General features: G+C 37.4%; 1 protein-coding gene across 8 annotated transcripts in view; it reads right to left on the minus strand.

Moving 5' to 3' along the window:
• Nucleotides 1-25,965, minus strand: part of Phf8 (PHD finger protein 8) — a 147,530-nt gene that overhangs the window by 78,395 nt on the left and 43,170 nt on the right. For all 8 annotated transcript variants that reach the window (XR_010046551.1, XM_023561305.2, XM_063245936.1 and 5 more), the window contains exon 11: nucleotides 4,723-4,814. Coding sequence is in view for 7 of the 8 variants with exons in the window: in XM_023561305.2 (XP_023417073.1) it covers nucleotides 4,723-4,814 (92 nt within the window). In the remaining variant the exon portion in view is untranslated. The remainder of the gene's footprint in view (nucleotides 1-4,722; nucleotides 4,815-25,965) is intronic.

Genomic DNA, 25,965 nt, shown 5'->3' on the forward strand with positions numbered 1-25,965 from the left:
TTTAATTTTAAAGAGTAAATATTTATTACTTTACATAATCAGAAGAAAGGTTTAGAGAGAACCAAGATGATAGAATGGTGAGCAACAGCAAAATTCAGCCTCTCCAAGATCTAGAATCCAAATACTGGAAAATAAAAATCTGAAGAAGAAATAAAGAGAAGTAAATTGTTGGAAATTATGAAGGAATTGACAAGAAAGTTAAAAGCTACACAAAAATTTGAAAGATAGATTACAACACAGAGAAACAATCTGGACTCTCCACCCTTAACAAAGCATGCATCAGTCAGATGGGGTCCCAAGTAAGGCACTCAGCATATATCTGGAGAGTGCTTGGGTGGATCATCATTCCAGGAAGGGGTTGATTGTATAAATCTGGATCTCAGAGCAGCTAGAGGATTTCTTCACTAGAGTTTCCAGTGTTACCCTCCCATAGTGACTTGACATACATTAAAATCCAGAATAAAACCAATCAAAACAAAACAGTGAAAGTGATGCAGGATTTCAAAACTGGATAATAGGAAATAAACAGTGGCTACCATGATGCCTTTTACTATCTTCAAAATAGCTGCCCATACCATCAGGCCTAATTAAAAAGAAAAACAGAATCAAAACGGTGAAAGTGATACAGGACTCCAAAACAAGATAATAGGAAATCAACAATGCCTAACATAAAATATCTTTGTTATCTTTGAAATAGCTGCCCATACCATCAGATATAATGAAATCAAAACACAATAAAACCAATCAAAAAAACACAATGAAAACAATACAGCACTTAAATACAAAACAATAGGGAATTACCAATGGCTACCACTTTTCCTTTTTAGATGTCTCATCTCCTTTCACTTTCACAATATATTGTACATTTTGGATCCCACTAACTCCTTCAGTTCTTTATACTAGGGTGACAAATGATATTCATCCATGTGAGTCCAAACCATCCAAGAGCATGATCTCATGTTGCATCCATTTACCTACAAGAGCCTCATGATTATCCTACTTTATAGCTGAGTAGCTTTCCATTATATAAAAATGTTTTTTCTTATCATTCTTTGGTTAAGGAGCAAACTACCCCTACTTTTTTCTGGTTCCCTATCACATGGAGCACTATTTTCTCTCCCTTGACTTTCAGTCTGTGAATTTCCTTTTGAGTGACTGTGTTTCTTGTCTACCACATATTGATGGATCTTGTTCCTTGATCCACTCTGCCTGTTTCTTTTTATTGGTGAATTGAGGTCATCCACACTAAGGACTATGGCCAACATGCACTGTTTTGACTCTGTCTTGCTATTTCCCTGCTGGTGGCTCCCTACTTTTCCCCACCACCCAATTGTCTGCCCTATTTGGTGATTCCTTTCTATTACTATTCGTGGAACTATGGTCATTTTTTTCTCTCTAGAATACCCTTCAGTATTCTTTGTAGGATTGGTTTGGTTTTCATGAATTCCTTCAGTTGTTCACTGTCATGGGGTTTCCTATTTCTCCATTAATGTTGTTTTTCTGGAGAAAGGTACCAAGGATCAAAGAAACAACTTTGTGCTTGCCAGGCAGGTGCTTGTGCTACTGAGCAATATCCCCAGCCCTCTGCATTAACTGTGAAAAATAGTTTTGCAGGGCATATCAATCTGAGTTGGAAGCTGTTTTATTTCAGGACTTGAAATACTTCACTCTAAAGCTCTTCTTGACTTGATACTCTGAGTTGAGAAGTCTGCCATGATTCTGATGGGTTGTTTTTATAGGTAATCTGTTTCTTTTCTTTAATAGCCTTTAATATTCTGTTCTTGTGCTGAATTTCTGGAATCTTGAATGTTATATATCTAGGTCTAGATTTTATTTTGGTTATAGCTAGCTGGAGTTCTATATGTCTCACGTATCTGCATGTTAGGTCTTTTCCCCACACTGGGGAAGTTCTCTGCTATTACTTTTGTGAATAGTCTCTATGTCATTTATGTTGACTCTCGCTTTTTGGCTGACACCTATCATTCTTAAATTATTTTCCTTTGCATTGTCTTGCAGCCAGTTGAATTGTTACTTCTTTGTCCCTTGTTATTTTTAAGAGATCTTTTCTTTTGTGATCGCTAGCTGCCATCCTTTCTTCAAGGTCTGAAAAGTCTATCTTCAGTTTCTTTTGAGTGGTTTTGCCAGTTTTCAATGGAGTTTTTCATTTTCCTGATATCTCTGAGTCTGTTTCATACATTCCAATTATTCTTTATATTGTTCATCCACAATCTCCCTCATTCTCTTATGCTCCTCTTTTATTTTTAATCTATGTCTTCTTTAGATACCCTCAGCAACTCTTTTATTGTCTGCAATTTCTTCTTTTAGCTGAGATACTATTTATGATATGATTTCTTTTATGGCCTCATGAAGCAGTTTCTTTACTTCAGTTGCCCTTATCTCAGGAATTTCAGGTGTGCAACTTCCACTTTTTTCATTTGTAAGTCTCCTGGACTTGTTCTGGTTAGGCCGGAGGCCAGAGATTGCCTTTTGCTCCTTTGTTTTGACATTTTCCTGGGTTCCTCTAGACAAGTGGGTTGTGGGGTCCTAGGTGCTTCCCAAGTTGGCTACCTGTCCATAGTGTAGGGGGATGGATCAGGCACCTGGGTTTCCCCTAACCCAGGTTCCTAGGGAGGTGGTGGGGTCCAGGCTGGGCTTCTCAAGACACTCTCAACTTCTCTAAGGTGTGGTTGAGTGGGTCTCTCAGCCCATGATGACTATCCACAGAAGAGTCCCAATGGCAGCCTGCATGATTCATCCTGCCTGTACTGGTTACCTATGAGAAAGTCCAGATGGCAGCTCTCAATTTTAATTTTATCTTATCTTTATTCTATTATTTCTTCTTCTTCCTCCTCCTCCTCCTCCTCCTCCTCCTCCTCCTCCTCTTCCTATTCCTCCTTCTCCTCCTTTTTTCCTTTTATCTTCTGTTTCTGATTTGGTCTTTTTCTCTATTGCTTTTATCAAATTCTGTAAATACTCTTCTACTTCTTCATATACTCCTTTGTCTCACTTCTCTTCCCTCCTTTTCATCTCCTACTGTTTTTCAAATTTTTCTTCTTGAATTGTCCAACTCCAAAACCTTTACATCCTTAATACCATTTTTATTAATCTTTAGAAAGATAGTTAACACTAAGATCTTACTGTTGAATTCTTTCCTATCAATAGCAGAGATATATTTATTACATTTAGTGCATATTTGCTATATGTGAATACTAGGGTTGTCTTAAGTGTTTATAATTGTGGGTTTCTTTCTTATGGTTAAGGATGGCACATTATTGGTTTTTATGGTATGTCAATATCCAAATTGTCTTGGATATTATTACTGCTGATGATTTACTTGATACTGCCAGAGTTGCATAACTGTTGCTATTCATGCATTTTCTCTGTATGAAAAAACCTGGATAAACTCTGTGACATTATCAATACTTTGGTCCATTCCTTGAGAACAGGGTATTAGGTCAAATGGACTGCATCTTCCCCTCCCAAATTAAGAAAGGTGGTCAGAGATTGGGACAGAGGCAATACACTACACCATACTCAGAGTCTATCACTGAAAAGCAGACTAACTATAGGAAGCTCCATGCTAAGGACAGTCTTTTCACTGTAAGTACTACAAACCCAAGAACAAAATTTTCCTAATATAAAGAGTAAGCATACAGATATATGAGGCATAAAGGACTCCAAATAGCCATGATCAAAAGAGAACATCTCCACATTGTATTACAGTCAAACTACCAGAAGTCCAACAAGGGACAGAATCTTAAAAGCTGTTACCAAAAAGCAATATATCATAAGAGTAAACCCATCAGCAGTCTTCAATGCTAATCTTAAAAGCAAGGAAGGCATGGAGTAAAGTGTCTGAAGCTCTAATAGAAAACAACTTCCAACCAAGATTTTGCAAATCTATCTTTCAAAATTGATGGAGAAGTAAGGTCTTTCCATGACAAAAAGTACTTCAAGAAATTCATTAAGAGTAAAGAAGCAGTACAAAAATTTCACAAGGACATCCTACAAAGAGACAATGAAATCAACAATGCCAAAAAATGTAACAGAATGAATACACCAGGGAGGGTGAGCAGTTAATCAGAAAGAAAAAACAAAGAAAAATTGAAAATCAGCAATAGGAAAATAAAGCAGTAATAGGGAAAAGTGAATACATTTCAGTAAAAATTGTTAATGTGAATGGTTTCAATTCCCTATTCAAAAGACACAGATTGACAGAATGGATCAAGAAACAAAGCCCCACAATATGCAGTATATAAGAAAAAATATTTAAGCAAGGTATGGTGACATGTGCCTATAATCCCAGCACTCAGGAGGCTGAGGCAGGAGAAACCCTGGATTTGAAGGCCAGCCTGGGCTACAAAGTTAGTTCAAGTCCACCTGAACTACATGATAAGACCCTGTCTCAAAAAGACAAAAAAGAAAAAAAGGCTTAGAATATACATCAAAGAATCTTATTCTAGTCTTCACTCTCCATCCAAGTGCCCATAAGCCTCTCTTGTCTTTTCTTTTTCTCTAAACCATCTATCACAGGCTGTGCCTATGGACAGAAGAACTCCTGAGGAGATAAGGAACTAAGAATATTTACTTCTTAATAAGTGTGTGGAGCATACCTGTGATCCCAGCACTTGGGATCACTTTAAGTTCAAAACCAGCCTGGGTTACCTACTAAGTTCAACGCCACCCTGAACTAAATAGCAAAAAAGAAAAAAAAGTAATTACTTCTTTCTTTGTCCAGGCTCTAAAGGCCAAATTCAGGGCTTTGCCACCGTGGACCAGGTAGGAGGCAGGGTGTCTCCTATTCTCTCGCAAACCTATATGGGAAAGAAGAAAAGAGTGTCAATGAAGCCAAACAAAGGAAGAGAACAACTTGTTATCTTTGTAAAGCAATAGAACATATACTCAGTATTCTGTGCACAACTATAGATCTCATAATTCTAACAGTTTGCAAACACAGAACCTACTACAGGCTAGGCACCTGACAACTATTGTTTAACCTTTATAACAAAGTTGTAAATCAAGAATTACTTTTTTCATTTGAGGCTACAAGATGGAAGACATTTAACCAAGCACCCACAAATGCAATAAGTACCAGAAGCAAGACTGTAACCATGTTTATTTTGAATCTGAAAGCTATATTCCTTTCCTTATATTACTCTATCTCTTCGGTCTCAAAATGAGGACACTCAGGAGGACCATGATTCCAATTTTTACAGATTTAAAGGCTATTAATATAAAAGATGAAATGGCTACAGTCTGTCTCATTTCATGGGGAAGTTACTTTAAACAGCTAGATTTAGGTTCTATGAAGAATTTTCCTCAACTATTCTTCAGAACTAGTAGTGATCAGTTCCTTATCTAGCATCTAAACTGAATACTTAGTGACAGTCTAACTAAGTGGTAAAATAAGAGCTTAAGGTATTAAGTAGGAGACTACTCCGAGGGGTCTAAATCATTTTTGTAAGTTTGACATAATGGTTCCTCCTTAATTCACCTTTAAAAATAAATCTCCGCCCAAAGTAAAGGACTTAGTCTATCTCAGAAGTGACCTAAAAAGAGGTAGCCCAGCATATTGGCTTCTATCTGGGCTGATACCTAGGAATTAACACAAAGATGCCAGGATGGTCAGGAATGGGCCTTATCCCCATGGGAAGTACAACCAGGAAACTCTTTAACTAGTTCAGACTCAGTTTCTGACCTTAACTAACAGGAAACAGGGGTAATTTCACTGAGATCCAATTTTCTCCATCATTCCCTTCTGTACATAATGTTAAATAAAAAAAGCAAATTTCCAAATACCACACAGAATAGGACTCCATTTATAGAATATTCTTCAAATAATGAAGTTAAGGTATGGAAGACAAATTAGTAGTTTCAAGAAGTTATAGGAGGAAACAAGATGGCAGAGAAGTGAGTGCTAGAGCTCAGCTTTTCCAGGATAAAGTGCCTGGAGTCTGGAGGATACTAGGTTGGAGAGAAACCAATGTGAAGCAAGGGTACATGGGAACTGTGAGGGACCTATAGAGAAGAGAATAGGGTAAAGCAACAGAAAAGGGGTGGCCCACATCACAGAGAAGAAACCAAGGCATCACAACCTGACTTGCTAACAGCCATCCAGAAGACACAGTCAAACTAGTAACTTTTCTGTTCACAGAGAATAACATCAAGACTAGGACACTTGTATGTACTTGGAAACAGTGGGAAGAATGTAAGACTTTTTTTTAATTCTCCAGGAATCCTCAAGAAACACCAACAGGTGAGTGTCTGCAATACAAGCACCCTAGGACACAGTACACAGAGCAGATGCTGGAGAGGAAGGCCTGGGTGTTTCAACCTTGGTCCCAGATCAGCCCCTTAGTGGCAGCTTCACACTGCCAAGTTCCCAAAATGGATGAGGGAAGAACAGTCATGGGAGACTGCCAGCACTTGAAGAGCAGACTGCAGAGAATCACGCTGAGAGGTCAGAGCTGGATTCAGTTACTGCAATCAGACACCAGTTTCTGCCTGAGTTACACAGGATTGGAGGTTCACATTAGTGCTGTGTTCCCATTACTATACAGAGACCCAAAACAATCTTATGGTATGATATTTCTCAACTATCCCTGACAGATAGCACTGTAATTGATTTTCCTATTACAGGTGTAGTTTAATAATCCTGACTCAATAAACAAATTAAGAGTCAGTTAACTTTTCTGCCAAATCCGTCATCACACCCAGGGATAGGGACAGCAAGAGCTCCTAATCCATGAACTTGGACTGGATCGAACTGCAAAAATGCCTGCAACCTGGCAGAAAGAGGTCATGAGTCTGAGGTAACCCCAGTTTTGCAGTGGAGGGATCAGAGAAATAACTGGGAAGCATTCAGACTCTCTGGCACACAAGCTACTTGGGAATGACATACATAGTGTCTTATTAGAATAGCTAATCTGCATCCCCACTGAACATCATATTAGCTATTTGTATGTTTCTTGAGTTATTTAGTAAGGTAGGATTATATTCTTTTATATTTCCATATATATATATATATATTAGGTTGTTACTCTTTTTTTTGTACCAGGGATCAAACTCATGACCTCGCCCTTGCCAGGCAGGCGCTTATGTGGCTAAGCTAAATCCCTGGCCCTAGGTTGTTACTTTTGTATAGTTGTTCTTTCATTGGCTCTACATTAATAGGTATCTAGGTTCTCTCCCTCATGTCAGCTCTTTATCTAGTTTCTTTACCTCAAACACCCAAAACAGTATTATTAACATATATTTTTTAATTTTTTCCAAACACATAACCTCTACCTCCCAAGTTTTTAAATTTATCACTTAGCCCAATCATAGCCACTCCTGTCTTGATTAGTATAATTTCTAAATTCTCCCCATTGTAAGCCTTTGGCTCTTTCATATCTTACCTAGTTTACTGTCCTCCCTATAAACAACCATAACCATGCAATTTTCCTCAATCACACACTGAACCCCTTGTTCCACATACTTCACCCTTGCTCCCAGAAAATATCCTCTGAAAATTCTCAACACTAAGTTTTCAACTCAACTAAAAGTAGTCCAATGAAATCAGAGCCCACATGATCTTTTCTTCTGATCTACCATTAGTCTCCATTTCAGCCTTTCCGCTTAGTGCCTAACAAGACAGATCCAAACACCCCATTTCTCTACACCCTACATCATCTACCTCACTACAGAGCAACTATAAACAACAAACTGTAATAGTGTGCATAGACAATAGACAAAGCAGGGAAAGAATAACTAAAAGGACTATCATATAGAAGTGTTGTAAGATTGAATCTGCAGATGTTGTTATACATAGAAACAATTCTTTCAGCAAAACATAGGTATAAATTAGAAACGGTGGCACATGGCTATAATCCCAGCACTTGAGAGGCTGAGGCAGGAGGACTGTCACAGGTTTAAGTAGCCTGGGCTACATAGTGAATTCAAAGTTTGCCTGAGACAGCAATACCCTGTCTGAAAAAAACAAAAAACCTCCCCCAAACAAAAATATCATATAAAAAATCATATAAAGTAAATTACAGAAGGAATAAATACTAGCTCTGGACATACAAAGATGCAAATTACATCCTACTATAAAGCTCCATATCAGCCACAAATTCTCCTCAGTTCTCTAGTCCCCAATTTGCAATAACCACTCTTCTAAAAAGGAAGGGAGAAAAAAGAGGGGACACATAATTTTTAAAAAAGATATAAATAAACACAAATTCAAGTAGGAGAATGAGAAAATGAGGAAATAGAAGGTCTCTAAAACCCTCAGCTCTTACAAGGCAGAGCAAATCACAAAGTGAGGGGAAAAATACCAGATAACAGAAATCAATGAAAAGCTCGTACAAGGGATGAAGAAAGCAGATGAGTTCAACTGAACCAGAAGTTTACAACAATTACACACAATCCGCCCACAGTAAATTTTGGGGAAATAGCTAAAAAAAACACTATATAAGCTAATCAAAATAGTTCAAACTTTGAACAAAAGAGTCAACAAGGATACAGAATCCTCAAAAAGATACCAGATATAAATACCTAAAATAAAAGCCAGTATAAAATTCACACATTGCAGAAATGACCGATTGAAGACAGAATGTCTAATATTGGGCAAAAAATAGTGATTTACAATAAAGACCTCAAAGAAATCAAAATGAAAATAAGACAGCAAGAGGAGACTACACAACAGCTACGAGATGACAAGAAGATCATCAACACAAGGTGAATAGAACTTAAAGAAAAATCAAGAAGAATGCACAGATGGAGTCACTAACATGCTTACAGAAATTATGGGAAATTTCTCAAATATATGAAAAGATTTTAAAACACAAATAAGCAACACTTATAGAACTGCAAACAACTATGATGAAAGGAGAAACTGACTAAGGCATATCATTATCAAATTCAGATATCCAGCAAAACAACCGAATTTTAAAGGCAGCCAGAGAAAAACAAAAAAATCATGTAGAAATTAGCACCACAGACTTTTCAAACACAAATCTTGAAGGCCAGACGCACTTGCAGTGAATATTTCAAATTGTAAGAGTAAATTGCTTCCAGCTGGGCGTGGTGGCTCATATCTGTAATCCCAGCACTTGGGAGGCTGAGGCAGGAGGATCCTTGCAAGTTCGAGACCAGCCTAGGCTACAAAGTGAGCTCAAGGCCAGCCTGAACTGTGTAGAGAGGCCCTGTCTCAAAAAGGCAAAAAAAAAAAAAAAAAAAAAAAAAAAAACAAAGAGTAAATTGCTTCCAACCCAGATTAACTCACCCAAAACAACTATCCTTCCAAAAAGATGATGAAAAAAAAAATCAGAATATATATGAGTGCTAAACTAGCTTTAGAGAAATTATTAAAGAACATTCTCAACACAAACAACCAATAGGACACATGGAAAAAAAAGAAGAGACTAGTAAGGTCAATGAATGAACATTAAAAAAAACATCAGAAAAAGAAAAATTATACCTTAACAGATAAAGAAATAAATGAGAGTAAATAATAAACATGTCTTGGTAATACCTCTTAATGTTAATATTGCATCAACTCCCAAATTGAAAGACACAGACTGGCAGACAGAATTCAAAAACAATCCAATAATCTGTTACATTCAAGGAACTCACTTAACCCAAAAAGATATTCAAAGACTAAAACCTAAAGAATGAAAAACATTTCACATACCAGAACTACAATATCAAGCAACTCCAATATCAAATATGGTAAACTTCAAGTTAAAACTGATTACAAGAGACAAACAAGGTCACTATATACTAAAGAAACAATCCAACAAAAAATAACATTTATAGCCAAATACTGGAGCACCTGTCCTCATGAAACAAAAACTGCTGAAATTAAAAGATCAAAAAAATAATAACACAATCATAGTAGGGGATTTTAACACCCCACTTTGGCAAAAAGATCAATCAAACAAATCAAAAAAGAAATTTCATGTAATCCTAGCTCTCAGGAGGCTAAGGCAGGAGAATCATTTCGAGTTCGAGACCACCTTGGGCTACAAAGTGAGCTCAAGGCCTGCCTGAACTGTATAGCAAGACCATGTCTCAAAAAAAGAAAAGAAATTCCATACCCTTGAACATAAGGACTTCATGGACACACACAGAGAATTCCACCCCTGTACAGCAGAATATATTTTCTCTTCAGCAATACATGGTACTTTTTCTAAAACAGAACACATACTAGCCCCGAAACCTGCTCAAGTAAATATAAAAGAATTGAAATCATTTCACACATATTATCAGACCACTATGCAATGAAAATAGAAATCAACAACACAAGAAATTTCAGAAAAGACAAAAGTCCCTGGAAAATTAACAAAATACTCCTAAACAAATAATAGGTTCAGAAGAAACCAAAGAAGAAAATCAAAAATTTCTGGAAGGTAATGGCAATGACCATACAACTCAATGAAACCTCTCAGACACTACAAAAGAAGTTCTCAGAGGAAATTTCATTGCACTCAATGATCACATTAGGAAAACCGAGCAAACACAGATAAATCACCTTATAAGAAATCTTAAGATACTTGAGAAATAAAAATAAACTATCCACAACCTGAAATAAAGCAGAGAACTTATAAAGATTAGAACAGAAATCAATGAAATTAAAACTTTAAAAATTGTAAAAAAAAATCAATGAATCAAAGAGCTGGTTCTTTAAAAGAATAACTAAAATATATAAGCCCTTAGCCACATTCACCAAGAAAATGAGATTAACGACTTACATCAAGGAAATTAGAAATGAAGAAGGTGAAATCACAATGTCAAAATCCAAAAGAAACTACTTCAAAAATTATATTCCAACAAACTACCAAATTGTGAAGGAATAGATTCTCAGATACACATGAACTACCAAAACTAACCCAAGAAGACATAAATATGTATAACAACCCAATAAGAAGCAATGACACTGACTCAGTAATAAAGAATCTACCAACTAAACTAACTAAGTCCAGGAATTGATGCATGCACTGCTTAATTCTATAAAACTGTTAAGGATCATATATCACTATAATTCCTCAAGCTCTTCAAAGAAAATCATGGAGTGCTCTCAGATTCATTTATGGAATCCAGTATCACCCTGATTCCAAAACTGAATACAGACCCAACTAGAAAAAGAAACTATAGGCCAGTCTCTTTAATAAATGTATATGCAAAAAACTTCAACAAGATACTAGCAAATAGAATGCAGCATATTATCAAAAAGATTATACATCATGATCAAGTAGGTTTTATCCCGGAGATGCAAGTGTTAGTCAATCAATTTAATACATCATTCGAATAGAATCAGATCAAAAACCACATGATCACATCTGATCATACCAATAGATGCAGGAAAGGCTTTTAACAAAATTCAACACTCTTTTATGAAAAAATTCTTCAAGGCAACAGGTATAGAAGGACCATACTGAATATGAGAAAGGCTATTTAACAGAAACCAATAGCCAGCATCATACTAAATGTGGAAAAACTAAAAGCAATCTAAAATTGAGAAAAAGGATGTCCACTATCACCTGTCCTATTCACACAGTGCTTGAAACATTAGCCTGAATATTTAGGCAAGAAAAAGAAACAAAAGGGATACATATAGAAAAGAAAGAACTCAAATTGTCATTATTTGCAGATGATGTAATAGTCTACAGGGAAGACCCAAAGAACTCCAGCAGAAACCCCTTATAATAATCAACTTCAGCAAAGTAGCAGGATACAGATTCAACACACTAAATTCATTAGCATGTGTATATACCAACAATGAACTAGATGAGAAAGAAATTATAAAAACAACACAATTAGGAAGCTAAGCCACCACCTGTGAGCTGGCTGGAGTTTGGATCAGGGAAAACAAGGAAAAAAGCTAAGCCCCCATCAGTGAGACAGCCAGAACACACGTGGGGAGAGTGAAGGTGGACACTAAGCTCCCACCTGTGAGCCAGCCAGAGCTCAGATCTGGGAGAACAAGGAAACACAATAAGCCCCTACCTTAAGAGCCAGGCAGAGCATAGATTGGGAAGAATAAGGAAGCATGCTAAGATGCTGCCTGTGAGCCAGCTGGAGTGCAGATCAGGGAGAGTCAAGATGGATGCTAAGCCCCTACCTGTGAAACAGCTGGAGCACAGACTGGGGAGAACAAGGAAGGAAGCTAAGACACCTCTAGTGAGTCAGCTGGAGCACAGATCAGGGAAAGCCAAGTTGAAAGCTAAACCCCCACCTATGAGATGGCCAGAGCCCAGATCAGGGAGAATGAGGAAGGGAGCTAAGCCCCCACCTGTGAGTAATCCAGAGCGTAGATTGGGAGAAAAATAAAGGGAACTAAAACCCTGTGTGTGAGCCAGCTGTAGCAGAGTGGGGAGAGCCAAAATGGAAGCTAAGCCCCAAGCTGTGACTCTACCAGTGTGGATTAGAGTGAGCCATGATGAAAGCTAAGCTCTTGCCTGTGAGCCAGCCAGTATGCAGACTGGGGAGAGGAAAACAGCTCCCCCCACGCCTATCTCCACCCCCTGCAACAATGAGCAACCAGCTGATTTGAAGGAACTGTACTGTTTTATTGACTTTGGTAGCATAAAGCCAAGCATCCATTCAGAGGACAATATGCAATACAGTAACTACTACAAATTTCCTACTGTTGTATTACTCTTTGGATTTGTTTTATTCCCTTTAAAATTACATTTAAAAAATACAATTCACAGTTGCTTCAAGAAAAGGGAAATACTGTACTTAGGAACTAACCTAATCAAGGAAGTGAAAGACCTCTTCAAAGAAAACTATAGTACTCTGAAGAAGGAGAATGAAGAGAACTTCAGAAAACAGAAAGATGTCCTTTTTTTCTGGTTAGGTAGAAACACGATTGACAAAATGGCCATATTTTCAAAACTTTTCCACAGATTCAGTGTAGTTCCAATCAAAATACTAACAGCATACTTTAGAGAACTAGAGAAAACAATCCTAAAATTCATATAGGACCAGAAAAGACCCATAATAGCAAAAGTAATTTTGGGAAATAAGAGCAAAGCAGACAAGAAAGCAAAACCTTACTACAAACTACAAGACAAGGCAATAGTAATAAAACCAGCATGGTTTGGAACCAAAATGGACATGGGAATCAATAGAACAGAACAGAGGATACAGAAACCTCACCAGACATATTCAAATATTTAATCTTTAACAAAGGGAATAAGAGCATATGTTGGAGGAAAGGCAACCTATTCAAGAAGTGATGTTGGGAAACCTGCTTATCTATTTATAGAATAAAGTTAGACCTTTATTTCTCAGCAAATACTAAATTAAAATCAAAGTGGATCAAAGATCTAAACATGAAAATAGAAATATTAAACCTTCTGAAAGTTAAAATAGGTAAAACACTTGAGAGGTAGGTATAGGAAAATATTTTAACATAATCTCAATTGCACAAAAGTAACAGCAAGAATAACAAACGGGATTGTGTCAGAATAAAATGCTTTTGTACAGCAAAAGAATTTGTAGAGTGAAGAACAACCTACAGAATGGGGGAAAAATTGCTAGCTACTCCTCAGATAGAGGACCACTATTTTAAATATATGAAAATTCAAACAAACTAAACTATCTATACTTAAAGATCCAGCAATGAAATGGGCTAGAGAAATGAACAGAGAACACAGCAAGATCCTATCTCAAAATACAAAAAAAAGGACAACAAGAATGAAAGATAAATCATCAGATACTTCACAAAGGAAGAAATACAATGGCCGACAAATACATGAAAAACAGTTCACTATCTCTGGCAATGAGAGAAATGCAAATTAAAACACCACTAAGATTCCATCTTACTCTGGAAAAAATGGCATTAGGAAATCAAATGATAGAACTGCTGGCATGGCAGTGGTAAAACAGGAACCTTCCCACATCCCACCATTATGGAAATCAGTATGGAGATTTCTCAAAAAACTGAAGTTAGGGACCTTCTCCAGAACCAGGAAACTAAGCTGGCTGCTGGGGTGAGTCCATGTACCATCCCGAGCCCAGGAGACTGTACTAAGATCATTTCTCCCAGAGCTCAAGGACCCGCCCAGAGCCCAGCCACACTAGGCTGCACCCCATCATCAGGTTTCAGGCCTGCCCAAGACACCCAGAAACCTTCTCCCAAACCCAGAAACTCAGCTGGAAGCTGGGGTGAGTCCACTTGCCATCCAGAGCCTCATGCGACTTTATTAAGATCCTCTCTCCCAGAGCTCAAGGACCCGCCCAAAGCCCAGGCACACTAGGCTGTGTTCCCTCCGCAGGTTCCAGGTCTGCCAAAGACATCCAGAAACCTTCTCCCCAACCCAGTAACTCAGCTGGAAGCTGGGGTGAGTCCTTGCACCATCCCGGGCCCTGGGAGACTTACTAAGATCATCATTCCCAGAGCTCAAAGACCCTCCCAGGTCCCAGCCACTCTAGACTAGCCTTGGGGGGTTTTGCAGCCAGCGTAGATTACCCCAAGCAACCTTCATTAACTGAGAGCAGGTGAAGTGAGTTCCAGGGCATTGGTCTTTGGCCAAGGAAAGCTTTAGCTCATCATTCACAGTGGTTAGGTGCCTGCCCAGGTAGCTGGAACAATGAAGGTGGCACAGGAGGGCCTGAGGGCCTCACTGGACCATGCTCAGCAACCTCCATTCAGTCCAGGGACCTAGGGCATAGGAAACGATTTCCCACACACCCAGGGGAAGCCTTAGAAAATCACCTTAAACACAGAAATATATGAAAATGACAAAACTAAAGACGAAAATACAATCTCAAACCTCCAGCCCATCCCAAGAAGGCCTAGGAGCCAAGTACATAGAAGAAAATATATGCCATACACCTGAAATACCTGTAATAAAAGCAACTTAAATAAATAAGCAACTCCAGCAAGTTTTAAAGGAATTCAACTTAGAAATAATCTCCAGGAAAAAGAAGAAATTAAAGAAGTAATGAAAGAGATATTGAACATATCTAAAGAAGACACAAAGAATTAGAGGAACAAAACAAAAAGATAGAATCCCTCAATGAACAATTTAAGAAACAAACAGAATACATGAAATAGATTCAAAGAGATATACAGGAAAAAAACATTTCACTGAAAGCTGTCAAAACCGACTCAACGAAAGTGAACATAGAATTTCAGACCTTGAAGACAAGATTGCAGCTAATGAACAAGAAAGGAAAGATCTTTTAAAAATAACAAGGAATCAAGAAATAACAATTCAACAGCTTCAAGATGATGCAAAGAAAAACAACAAAAGATTAATAGGGATAAATAAAAAAGAAGGGAATAGCACAAATGATATCAAGAGGTTATTTACAGAAGTAATAGCCAAAAATTTCCCAAACATGAGAATGGAAACTGACATTAGGATTAATGAAGCATATAGAACTCCAAATAGCCACAACCAAAATAAAACTACACCCAGGCATATATTAATCAACATCCCAGAAATCCAACATAAGAATAGAATACTAAAAGCTGTCAGACAGAAAAGACAGATCACCTATAAAGGAAAGCCTATCAGAATCACAGCAGACTTCTCAACACAAACCATGAAGTCAAGAAGAGCATGGAGTGAACTATTTCAGATCCTAAAGGAAAATGATTTCCAACCTACATTGATATACCCTGCAAAACTGTCCTTCAAAATGGATGGAGAAACAAGAGATACTTCCATGAAAAACAAGAGCTGAAGAATTTCATCAACACCAAGCCAACATTGCAAAGAATACTGAAAGACAATCTAGATACACAAAGGAAAATAACCACTAAGCAAGGTAGACAACTAAACAGAATGAAAAGATAAAGATGGAACAGCAGAAAGGTAACATGTCAACAATAAGCCAATATATAACAGTTATAACCATTAAGGTAAATGGTCTCAATTCACCAATTAAATGAAACAGACTGGCAGAATGGATCAAGAAACAATATCCAACCATATGCTGTTTGCCAGAAGCCCATCTAACCCAAAAGGAAACTCACAGTAGGAAAGACAAAGGATGGAAAACAATACTTCATGCAACAGGAAGGGAAAAAATAGCTGGGGTAGCTATTCTGTTTGCAGAATATGTGAACTTCAAACCAGGAATGATCCTAAGAGATAAAGAAGGTCACTACATATTGGTTAGGGGAAAACTTAAAGAGGAAGAGATAACTATCTTAAGTATATATGCACCAAATTCCAGAGCACCCAGCTACACAAAGTAACAGTTAATAGAAATGAAAAATCAAATTAGCAATAACACAATTATAACAGAAGACCTTAACACACCATTGACACCAAGGGACAGATCAACCACACAGAAAATCAGCAAAGAAATAACAGAACTGAATCACAAATGTGAACAAATGGACTTGGCAGACATATACAGAGTGTTCCATCAAACAACATCAGAATATACATTCTTCTCAGCAGCACATGCTACATTCTCTAAAATAGACCATATAATAGCTCACAGAACATACTTAAATAAATGCAAAAGAATTGAAATTATCCCATGCATGTTATCAGATCATAGTGCCATAAAACTAGAAATTAATGATAAAAGAAATAGCAAAAACTACACAAACACATGGAAATTGAATAATACACTCTTGAACAATCAGTGGGTCACACAGGAAATTAAAGAAGAAATTAAACAATACCTACAAGCAAACGAAAATACAAATACAACTTACCGGAATCTGTGGGATGCAATGAAAGCTGTCCTCAGAGGAAAATTTATTGCACTGAGTTTCCACATCAGGAAAACAGAACCAATACAAATAAACAACCTGTTGCTATACCTCAAACATCTAGAAAAAGAAGAGCAAGTCAAGCTCAAAGCCAAAACAAGGGAGGAAATTATACAAATCAGAACAGAAATTAATGCATTAGAGATTAAGAAAGCAATCCAAAAAATCACTGAAATAAGAGTTGGTTCTTTGAAAGAATAAATAAAATTGATAAGCCCCTAGCCAACCTAATTTAAAAAAGGAAAGAAACAGCTCAAATTCATGCAATAAGAAATGAAAAAGGCGAAATCAATAGACTCTGTGGAAATACAGAAGATCATCAACACCTATTTCAAAAACCTTTTCTCTCATAAGTTCGATAACACAGAAAAAATGGACAGATTCCTAGAAACATATGAACTACCAAAGTTAGGTCAAGAAGATGTAGAACTGCTGAATAATCCAATTTCTATTAATGAAATTAAAATGTAATTAAGTTCCTACCTACAAAGAACAGTCCAGTTCCAGACATATTCACTGTGGAATTCTACAAGAAATACAAAGACTTAACGCCAACACTCCTCAAACTCTTCAAATGAAATCGAAAGGGAAACAATCCTTCCTAAGGCATTCCTGGAAGCAAATATTACTGTAGTACCAAAACCTAAGAGAGACCTACAGGCCAATCTCCCTAATGAACACAGATGCAAAAATTCTCAATAAAATACTGGCAAACAGGATGCAGCAAATCATCAAGAAGTTTATACACCAGGACCAAGTGGGATTCATCCCAGGCATGCAGGGATGGTTCAACATACATAAGTCAATAAATGTAACGCACCATATCAATAAAGCCAAAAGAATCACATGATTATCTCTATAGATGCAGAAAAAGCATTTGATAAGGTTCAACACTCATTCATGCTAAGAACCTTACAAAATTGGAATATATGGTCTTTACATCAATATGATAAAGTCCATCTATGACAAACCTACAGCCAGCATCATGTTCAATGTCCAAAAACTGAAACACTTTACCTTAAAATCAGGCATAAGACAAGGATGTCCCCTATCACCACTCGTATTTAACATAGTACTGGAAACACTAGCCAGAGCAATAAGACAAGAGAGAGAAATAAATGGGGTAAAGACAGGAAAAGAGGAAGTCAAATTATCATTATTTGCGGATGACATGATACTCTACATAGAAGACCCCAAAAACTTCATTTAAAGACTCCTAGATACAATAAATACATTTAGCAATGTAGCTGAATACAAAATCAATGCTCAAAAATCAATAGCATTTCTATACAATAACAACAAAATTATGGAGAGAGAAATAAGAGAAGCCACACCCTTCACACTAACATCCAAAAAAATGAAATACTTAGGAATTAATTTCATGAAAGAAGTAAAAGATTGATACAGGGAAAATGATAATACCCTGAAAAAACAAATTGAAGATGATCTCAGAAAATGGAAAGACATCCCTTGCTCATGGATACGAGGAATAAATATTGTAAAAATGGCAATTCTCCCAATACTGTTATACAGATTCAATGCAGTCCCAATGAAAATACCATCAACATACCTCATACATCTAGAGAAATCAATCCTAAAATTCATTTGGAACCAGAAGACACCTAGAATAGCAAAGGCAATTCTAAGCAGCAAAGGCAAGGCAGGAGGCATCAGAGTCCCTGACTTGAAGTTATACTACAATGCAAGTGCAATAAAATCAACATGGTACTGGAATAAAAACAGAGGAAAGATCAAGGGAATAGATTAGAAGATACAACCACAACTACCAATACACTCAACTACTTTATCTTTGATAAAGGGGCCAAACATGTTCACTGGAAAAACAACAGTCTCTTTAATAAATGGTGCTGTAAAAACTGGCTCTTCACATGCCGAAAACTAAAACTAGACCCATGTCTATCACCACATACTAAACTAAAATCTAAATGGATCAAAGATCTGAATATTAAAGCAGAAACACTAAATCTGTTGGAAAATAAATTAGGTAAAAATCTTGAAGACATAGGGGTACGTAGAGAATTCATGAACAGGAATCGAACCGCACAGGAAATACTTCCCAGAATCAATAGCTGGGATCATCTCATATTAAAAAGTTTTGTATGTCAACAGAAATCTCCAGCATAGTGAAAAGAAAACCCACAAATTGGGAAAAAATCCTAGTGAACTATCCCTCAGACAACGGGCTTCTGTCTAAGACATATAAAGAATTTTAAAAAATCAGACCCCTGAAATTCAAAGGCCCATTTCAAAAATGGGCATCTGAGATGAATACACAGTTCTCAGATGCAGAAATACAAATTGCAAATAAATACATTAAAAATTTTTTCATCACCATTACTCATTAGAGAAACGCAAATTAAAACTACACTGAGATTCCATCTCACTCCAGAAAGAATGGCCAGGATCAAGAAAACTACCAACAACAAATGCTGGAGAGGCTGAGGGAAAAAGGGAACTCTCCTGCACTGTTGGTGGGAGTGTAGACTGGTGTAGCCATTGTGGAGGTCCATCTGGAGATTTCTCAAAAAGCTGGGATTGGAAGTCCCATTTGTTCCAGCTATTCTACTTCTAGGCTTATTCCCAGAAGAACTGAAAACATCATACCACAGTGATATATGTGTACCCATGTTTATGGCAGCACAATTTTTAATAGCCAGATCTTGGAAACAACCTAAGTGTCGATCAACTGAGGAATGGATAAAGAAGATGTGCTATTTTTATACAATGGAGTACTACTCAGCTATAAAGAATGATCACATTGAGATATTCATAAATAAATGAACACAACTTGAGACCATACTCATAACCAAAATAAATCAAACTCACATGTATAAATACCGTATAGTCTCCCTAGTGTAAGATATGGTAAGAGTACATAAGAGTTTATCGTAATCATGATTACCCATTACATTGCTCTGAAGCCTTATAATAATGTCTGCATTCATTAGTTGGAATGGTTTTTTTTCCTAGTTTGCTTGATTTTATTATCTGTGATAGTATAAACAGCTATTTTAAGACATTAGCTGGGTGTTTAAGACATTAGCACGCCTACAATCCCAGCACTTGGGTGGCTGAGGTGAGAGGATCATTGCGAGTTCAAGACCAGCCTGGGCTACAGTGAGCTCAAGGCCAGCCTGAACTGCATAGGGAGACCCTGTCTCAAAAAAAAAAAAAAAAAAAAAAAAAAAAAGATATTAGAATAACCAGAGTTGATTTAGTATCATCTTACTCTTAAGTCCTACTATGCTTTTGTTTTTCTGTTGCCTTTGGTTCTATCCTGTTATATCTCATTGGATATTATTATGTGTGATAGTATAAAGAAATTTTCTATGGAAAGTGAGATAATATAGTAGCCACTGTTCATTCTCTGCTATTTGGTTCTGAAAGCCCTGTAATGCTTTCACTCTCTTGAATGGTTTTATACTGTTCTGTTATGCTTGATATTATTGTATACGAAGCCATGCTCAACTATTTCAAAGAAAGAGACACTATGGTAGTTACTGTTAATTATGGGTTGTCTTGTGGTAAAATGCTATGCTATTTACATTGTTCTGATCTGAACTGCTTTGTTATGTCTATGTCCTCTTTTGTCTTAATTTCTTTAAAATAAAAAATAAAAGTTAAAAAAAAACTGAAGTTAGAAATTCCATACAACCCAGCTAAGCATCTTATCCAAGGAGCTTAAGTCATCATACTATTGCAATACATATATACTGATGTTTACAGCAGCATAATTCATAACAGCTAAATCCTGGAAGCAGCCTGTATACCCATCAACAACAATTAAAGAAAATATGGTATTTATGTATAATGGCATACTACTCAGCTATAAAGAGTAACAGTTGAAGACAGACATGGTGGTGCATGCCTGTAATCCCAAGACTCGGGAGGCAAAGGCAGCAGGATTGCTGTGACTTCCGAGGCCAGCCAAGGCTACATAGTGACACTCTGTCTCAAACAACCCCCCCCCCAAAAAGAATAACACATTTGAGATATTTGCAGGAAAATGGGATGTGCCTGGAAAATATAATATTGAGTGAAATAAATGAGACAGATAAGCTTAAATAGTAGATGGTATTTCTCATTTGAGTAAAGCAAAGTATAATATTGGAAATGATAAAGGATGGATGGAAAGGGACAAGGGGATAGATCTCAATTATAATAGCTAAGTGGCCCAACAGAACAAGGGCAAGGAGTGAACAGAAGGGGAATGGGAAATGAGAGAAATATAGATGCACCATGGACAGAAACCTAATAACCCCAATTAATGTAAAAACTGTATGTCATAACATAAGCTAAGAAAATAACATGAAAAAGTATTAAAAATGGGAGAGGGGATCCTGAGGAGGTGGGTAGGGGAGAGAAGGAAAAGGTGATTTAAACAAAAAAAGTTGTACTATGGGAAATATAACCATCCCCCAAGATGACTGTAAATTGAATGAATTGCAAACATGTACTAGTAAAATATTTAAATACTTAAAAAAAGAAGTTATCAATGATACAGAGCAAAAGTATAAATGGAGAGCATTGGAGATGCTGTAAATAGCAACATTTTTACTGTATGTATTTCAGGTATAAAAGATGTTTTTGAACAGGGTTATTGCTCATCAGTACAGCACCTGCCCGTCAAGCACAAGATCATGAGTTTGATTCCTAGTACCAAAAAAAAAAAAATTTAAAAAAACAAAAATGTTTTGGTATACATAATGAGTAGATCTTCCTCCCTCTACCTTTTCTCATTCTACATCCCTGAAAGGAAGCAGAGAGGAGAATCAAGATGTGAGAGTGATGAACAGCAGAGAAAGAGCCTCTCTAAGAGTTGCCATCTAGACACTGGACCATAGCAACATGAGGAAGACAAGAAGGAGGGACATGAGTCCAACAGACCCAGGAAGGAACTGAGGCATTAATTGAAGCCTACAGAGAGAGTGAAGAGAGAAACAAAGAAGAAGAGGGTAGCTGGCGGTGCCTTCTGAAAGAGTACTCACTGCACGATAGGAACAGTTCAAACCTGTGGACACAGAATGACTGCTGGCGACCCCAGAGGCTTCCACAGAGAGACACTGAAGTAGAAGGGAACAGTGGATATGAAGGACTGCATTAGGGGGTGGTGAATGCTGAGGGCTCAGTTGTCCTATGGAAGACACTGATTGGTCAGGAGACATCTTAGAGAGGGACCAATTGAACTAAGAACTCAGGCTTCTGCCAGCTGCATCTAGAGGTTCCCAGCTGGGCTCAGGCCCACAAAAGGAGTGCTGATAGCTGCAAGCCAAATGAATCTGGTCTGCACCAGAAGGTGCAGTCTTGCTTAGATTATCCACTACCCCACCAAAAATCTACTGCTTCCTTACTGGGATAAATCAACATGGATTGGGACTCTGTATACACATGTTGTCCATCAGTGACAGCAGAATCAAACTTAAACATAAACTTTTTTCTTTTATTTTTTTTCCTCTCTCTCTCGTTTATTTATTTGTTGTCGCGGTCATTTTGTCTCTCTTTATTTTTGCTTTTGCTCTTTCATTGTTTGATCTTGTTTTTGTAAGAGTGTGAACATTGTTTCTACCTTCTTTGTGGCTATGGTTCTGTGCTGTTTTCTTTTTACCTCTTCCTTCTTTGCCTTCCAGTCATCTACATCAGTTTTCCAAAGGTAATGTGATCCCCTTTTGTTCTCTAGCCTTATTTCCAATCTCTTCCTCTTCTCTATTTTCTCAATAGCCCATTTTAAAGTTTAATCCCTGAGTGCAAAATTGATATATAAAGAACTTGTACACTGCATATAATTTTCTGGTTTTACATTTTGTTATATAATCAGAAATCTAGTTCATTTGGTTCAGGTAGAAAATTCATGGTTCTCTCAAGTTTGTCACTCTGTAGGCTGTATTTAATGATATTGTCATTGTGGATGTTACCACTATAATCAGAAGTGACATAACTGTTTGAAACAGTTGTTCTTCCTGGTATTTCAAGACTGAGATTAACTAAGGGTCACAGAAAATAATGTGGCACAGTGCCAAAGAACCAGGGGTTAGACCAAATAGACAACAACTTCTCATTCCCAACAAATTAAAAATGTATGGTCTCGCAACACACTCAAAATCCTTGGAGAAGTAGTCATTTCCTAAGGGTTGTAAAGATTAGCAATAAAGCAACCCACCATAGGCAATTTACAACCATTTTCCCAGGAATTAAACTAAAAAAAGAAAATAAAATGAAGAGATACTTAAACAAGATGCAACCCCTGACATCCAGTTCACCAAAGGTAAAACTAGGGGGCAATGAGGTGGGACAATATTAAAACCACCCATCTCTTGTAAGTGGTAACTTAAGAGAGTGATACCACTCTCTTAAGTGGTAACAACAAAGCAACTAAATAAGAAATCTAGAAAAAATCAAATGATAAGTTCTCAGATAACTGCAGAGATGTATCCACAATGAAAATCATGCTTAGTGACTCTAGAATAGGTACAGGAAAACAAAATAGAGGCATTTAAGAAAATTATGGATACCATGAATGCTCAGCATAGGAAAACAATGGAACCCATAAGGCAGATTCAAGCAGATATACAGGAGAATAAAAATTCCACTGAAAGTATCTTCAGCATATTAAACCAATATGAAGACATGATTTCAGATATACAACACAGGCTTGAGTTAGTGGTAATGAAAAGAAAGATTTCCCAAAAATAGTTAGAAAGGGGCAATCCACTTGGGATCCTTTCTCTCTCTCTCTCTCTCTCTCTCTCTCTCTCTCTTTCTTTCAGACAGAAGCTTTCTTTCTCTCTCTAAATATATTCTGTTCTTAACCTTCATTATTCCTAAAATTCATTCTTCAATTTTAAAGAACACAAAGTTGTACCAGACATCTAGTAGTTTGGGAGCTTCATTCCCCTGTGTTATAGATTAAAAACTGGTGGTCAACTTAACACCAGCGGAATTAAATCACCATGGTGCTAAGCATAGATGTTTCACCTGAGGAAAGTTGCCAACATAAATAGAGATGTGAAGAAGGAGGAAGGTTTTGAGGCGTTGAAGCACAGAGGTATTGTGGGTTCTCCTACGTGTTGTTGTTTGAGCCCTTGGTCCTCTTGGAGAAGCTCTGGTCCTTACGTCCAGGATTGCTTCCTGGCTCCCGAGGGGAAGATGTGTGCTGCTTACTCTCCAGGATGAACTCCTCACGCTGTCTTCCTGGGTTGTATTCAACTGAGTTTATCGTCGGAGGAGCTCGGGGCCTCCATGTCACTGAGGATGACTGTGGTGTTTTTCAGGACAGCCCTGGTCTTTGTTGTGAGTGTGACTTCTAGGCTCCAGCGTAGAACCCTCAACCTACCAATACAGTTCCTCCACCCTGCTACCATAGACTTTCTGGCTTCCACTGCTGCCCTTTGGGCCTTCCCAGCACAGATCCATAAAAGAGAGTGGCGTGAGTCCTTCTTGTGGTCTCTAGACCTCCAGTTGGACTCGTGGGAGGCACTGTCATGAGCTCTGGGTCTTCATCTGGACTCATGTGGGACATTGCTGTGGGATTCACGCCCTTGGCTAAACATTCTATGTCTTTAGTGTTGTGGGTGGATTTCCTGCATTTTGTGTTAACTCTGGGTGACCATCATAAAAATAATATCATAAACTCCATATCCTGATTCTAGTTGTTCTCTGCACAACTTCTGCCTACAACACCCTGTATCATTTGGATGTCTTGCACCAAGGTCATTTGATGCAGGTTAAGAGTTTGCTTTTGTTTCATAGACTCAAGACTAGGACTTGTTTAGGTAACAAATTTTTATGACCACAGATCTGTCCTGCCTCATGTCTAACTTTCAAGTTTCCATTTTTGCCCCACCTTGGACCTGCCTCACTTTGGGGTTACGCTCTATAAAATCCCTAGAAAAGACAGGATCCTCAGAAACCCACTCAAGACCACTTCTCCTTCTCTCTCAGACAGAAGCTTTCTTTCTCTCAACAAACATATTCCACTCTTAAAAAGCTAGAGACCATGAGAAATCAATATAGCAACTACTAGATGAGGCAAAGTACAATAACTTCAACTTAATTGGACTTGATGAAAAAGCAAAAGATAATACACATGATATTAAAAAAAAAAACTTCTAACAGACATCATGGCAGAAAACTTCGCTGGGAGAGAGAAAGAATTTGACACACAGATAAATGAGATATATGGAACTCCATTAGCCAGAATTTACAAAAAAATCTGACCAAGCATATCTAAGTGAAGATTCCAGAAATTCAATGCCAAATAGAATTTTAAAATCTGTTCAGGAAAAGAAATGGCCTATAAAGGAGAGCCCATAAGAATCACAGCTGATTTCTCAGCACAAACTATCCAGTAAAGGAGATCTTGGAGTAAAGTATTTCACATTTTAATGGAAAACAACCTTCAACCCAGAATAATGTATCCTACAAAACTATCTTTCAAAACTCATGGAGAAATAAGACACTTCTATGACATGCCAGGAAATTCATGACCACCTAATCAGCACTCCAAATGTTTTGAAGCACATTTTAGAAAGAAATAAGGACTACAACTCCATGAACACCAACAGAAGGAATCTACCGGGGCTGGGGATTTAGCTCAGCAGCATAAGCGCCTGCCTTGCAAGCAGACAGTCGTGAGTTCGATCCCCGGTACTGATAAAAAAGAAAAAAAGAAGGAATCTACCAGAGAAGGCAAACAACTTGAGGGAGGGGGAAAATGGGGAGTCAACAAAAGAAAACAACATGACAAGGACAAGTCAATACAAATCAGTTATAACTATCAATGTTAATGATCTCAATTCACCAATCAAAAGACACACACTGGCAGAACAGATCATGAAGCAAGAGCCAATAATATACTACATACAAGAAACACATTTAATTAAAAAATTCATACATAGAAATTTAAAGGATGAAAAATAATACTCCATGCAACAGGAACCCAGAAAAAAGTAGGGGTATCTATTCTACTTGCAGACAAAGTAAACTTCAAGACAAGACTGATATAAGAGAGACAAAGGTGACCACATCCTTGCAAAGGGAATAATCCAAGAGAAAAAAAGACAACAATTTGCAACAAACAGCACTCCACTCTACTACATAAAACAAATACTGGGAGACATGAAATATCAAATAAACACTAATACAATTGTATGGGGAAACTCAATACCCTAATGTCACAAAAAGACAGATTAACTCAATAAGAAATCAACAATAATATACAA

The sequence above is a fragment of the Cavia porcellus genome, unplaced genomic scaffold (genome assembly GCF_034190915.1).
Source record: "Cavia porcellus strain 051 isolate PalLab524CR breed Dunkin Hartley unplaced genomic scaffold, mCavPor4.1 scaffold_3, whole genome shotgun sequence".
Classification (NCBI taxonomy): Eukaryota; Metazoa; Chordata; class Mammalia; order Rodentia; family Caviidae; genus Cavia; species Cavia porcellus.